The sequence below is a fragment of the Thalia democratica genome, unplaced genomic scaffold (assembly GCF_965202585.1).
Source record: "Thalia democratica unplaced genomic scaffold, ktThaDemo2.hap1.1 HAP1_SCAFFOLD_469, whole genome shotgun sequence".
NCBI classification, from domain to species: domain Eukaryota; kingdom Metazoa; phylum Chordata; class Thaliacea; order Salpida; family Salpidae; genus Thalia; species Thalia democratica.
Window position 1 is genome coordinate 40,278 of NW_028139519.1, and position 2,377 is coordinate 42,654.

General features: G+C 25.5%; 1 protein-coding gene across 1 annotated transcript; it reads left to right on the forward strand.

Moving 5' to 3' along the window:
- Positions 1 to 304: 304 nt before the first annotated feature.
- Positions 305 to 1,450, forward strand: LOC145846487 (uncharacterized). Its single transcript, XM_082953244.1, has one exon. It carries the CDS (start codon positions 305 to 307, stop codon positions 1,448 to 1,450), a length of 1,146 nt encoding a protein of 381 aa, XP_082809370.1.
- The last annotated feature ends 927 nt before the right edge of the window (positions 1,451 to 2,377 follow it).

Consider the following 2,377-nt stretch of genomic DNA (forward strand, 5'->3'; position numbering starts at 1 on the left):
AAAGTTTCATATTAATATAAATATGTCGTGGTTTGTACAGAAAGGATTTAGGTAAGTTGTGGTTAATTTTACTATTTAACTAGTTAAGTTTATTAAAATTAAAAGTACGAATTGAAATACCAAATTAAGTTTTGTGAATATTGGTTTTATGTGTTAACAAAACTGCTTAATTTACTTTTCATACTTAATCCTAATAGAAATACTCAAATGATTGTTTTTGTAAGTCTTGTTTAATCAAGTTAAATAGCAAATTTTTTAGTAATGAAATATTAAATTTATCACAGAAACTAACTAAATTTAAGATATGGCAAATACTTACCAACAAGATGAGTTTAAAGTTCTTAAAAAAGACGAAAATAGTAGGATCGAGTTTATAAGCGCGACAAAACTTAACGAAAGTCGTCTACTTAACATGGAACAAGTCTCATTAACTGACTTTAAGCAAGGTGATATCGGAAGTTGTGGGTTGATAGCTGCATTAGGTGCTATTTCACAACGACCAGAGTTTTTAACTGAAATTGCTCCAAAGATTGAACATACAAGTGAAGGTACTAAATATTATTTCAATATGTTTTATAATGGAAATCCAACAATCGTCATAGTAGATGACAAATTACCTTTTACAAAACCGAATTTATTTGAACGTTTGTTTTGTTTCAAAAGACCGTCTTTAATTTATGCAAAATCTGTAAATGATGATAGTTTCTATTTAGCTTCTCTGTTTGAAAAAGCTTTAGTCAAACTAGTGTGCAATAATAATTACAAAAATAGTCAAGGAATAAGACCAAACTTTGTTTTTTCTTTGTTTAGTAACTGTATGACTAATTATAGTAGATGGCTTAAAAAAGATCCAAAAACTGATATTTTAAGTCATATAAAAGAAGAAGTTGATAACAAAAGCTCTGTTATTATCGTTATAAAACCTGATCTTATAAATAATCCGGAAGATATTAATAAAAAAGGACATGCTTTTGTTCTAATGGACTATAATCTGGAACATAAAGCTATTATGCTTTATAATCCTAATTTATGTAAAAAACATTTTGCCATAAGTAAAAACTTGTCTGCTATAACTACTAAACGAGCTGATCCAAATAAAGGGGAATTATGGATCACTTTAGATCAGTTGGAACAAAGAGAAATATCGATCAGTTCTTTATGTTCAAAAGACATGTACAAATCAGTTTTTCAAGTAAATAGAAGTCTAGACCAAACAAGTTATTTTGAAGACTATTCTAAAGTTGAATTTGCTTGCGAGGTAAATATAAAAGAAGCGTCGATATTTATGATAAGTACGTCAGTATTTACACAGAATACTAAGGAAGTTAAATTTGGTGTGTTTACTGATGATACTGAAAAACGTGAAATTGAGGTAAAGTATGAGCTACCTCCTGAATTTATTCACAACCCAAATAAACAGAAGGAGAAGCAAAAACCTTTACTTACCTAAAGTTTAAACTGCCACCTAAAAAATATATTTTCAAATTTGTTCTTGTATTTAAAAAAACTTGCGTCGAAAAAATTGATCTCCTGCTAAAAATAGGATCTGTATCTGAATGTGCCTTTGAAGAATTTACAGAAGACGAAAATTAATGTTTTTCTATATTTAAAAAAATATTAGTTTCTATCCACGTGTTATTCTTACTACTTCTTTTTTTATTTCTAAATCGAACATAATAAACTTCTACAAAAATATTAACTTCGAAATTTTGATAGTATATTTCTTTTTTAGTTCTGCAAATTAAATATTGTATTTGTTTTTGTTAATCATAATTTTTTTTAATCCGGAAAAAAAAATCTGAGATTACAAGTATTAGCTTATTTTTTTTAACAAAAAAACATCTAAAAAAGGGTTTTATCATTTGTAGTTTGTTATTTAGTATTAATAAATTAATATTTTATAAGAAATATACAATTGTTAATTAAATTGTTAACATTTTTTAATTAAAATAATCGAACGTATTGTAAATCAAGTTTAATTGATAACAAAATAACAAATGTATAAAAGTATACAAAATAATATGTATGCAAAAATCATAAAATCATATTAGATAGAGTTTAAAAGCGGTCATTTATGTTGAGTTGTTAATTTACTTTTATCCTCAGATGAAAATTAATTTAATTTGAATTAAATAGTAAAACAAATACGTTGTTGTTTACTTTTAAGCTAAAAAGTTGGCTAAAATAAAACTTTTCTAAGTTAACACATACTTTTTATAACAATTCACTGTTCTTCTATAAAGGTGAAGTATATTATCCAACTACAGTACATTAATTTTATATGTTTTTTGTTATAAAAATTTAGTAATACTTACTAAACTGGCAGTATAAATAACCGTAACAGACTATTTGTCTAGAAAAATAGATAAATGCAGTT

Excerpts from the sequence above, each read along its gene's own strand:
- LOC145846487 (XM_082953244.1), top strand. The coding sequence starts at position 305 with ATGGCAAATACTTACCAACAAGATGAGTTTAAAGTTCTTAAAAAAGAC.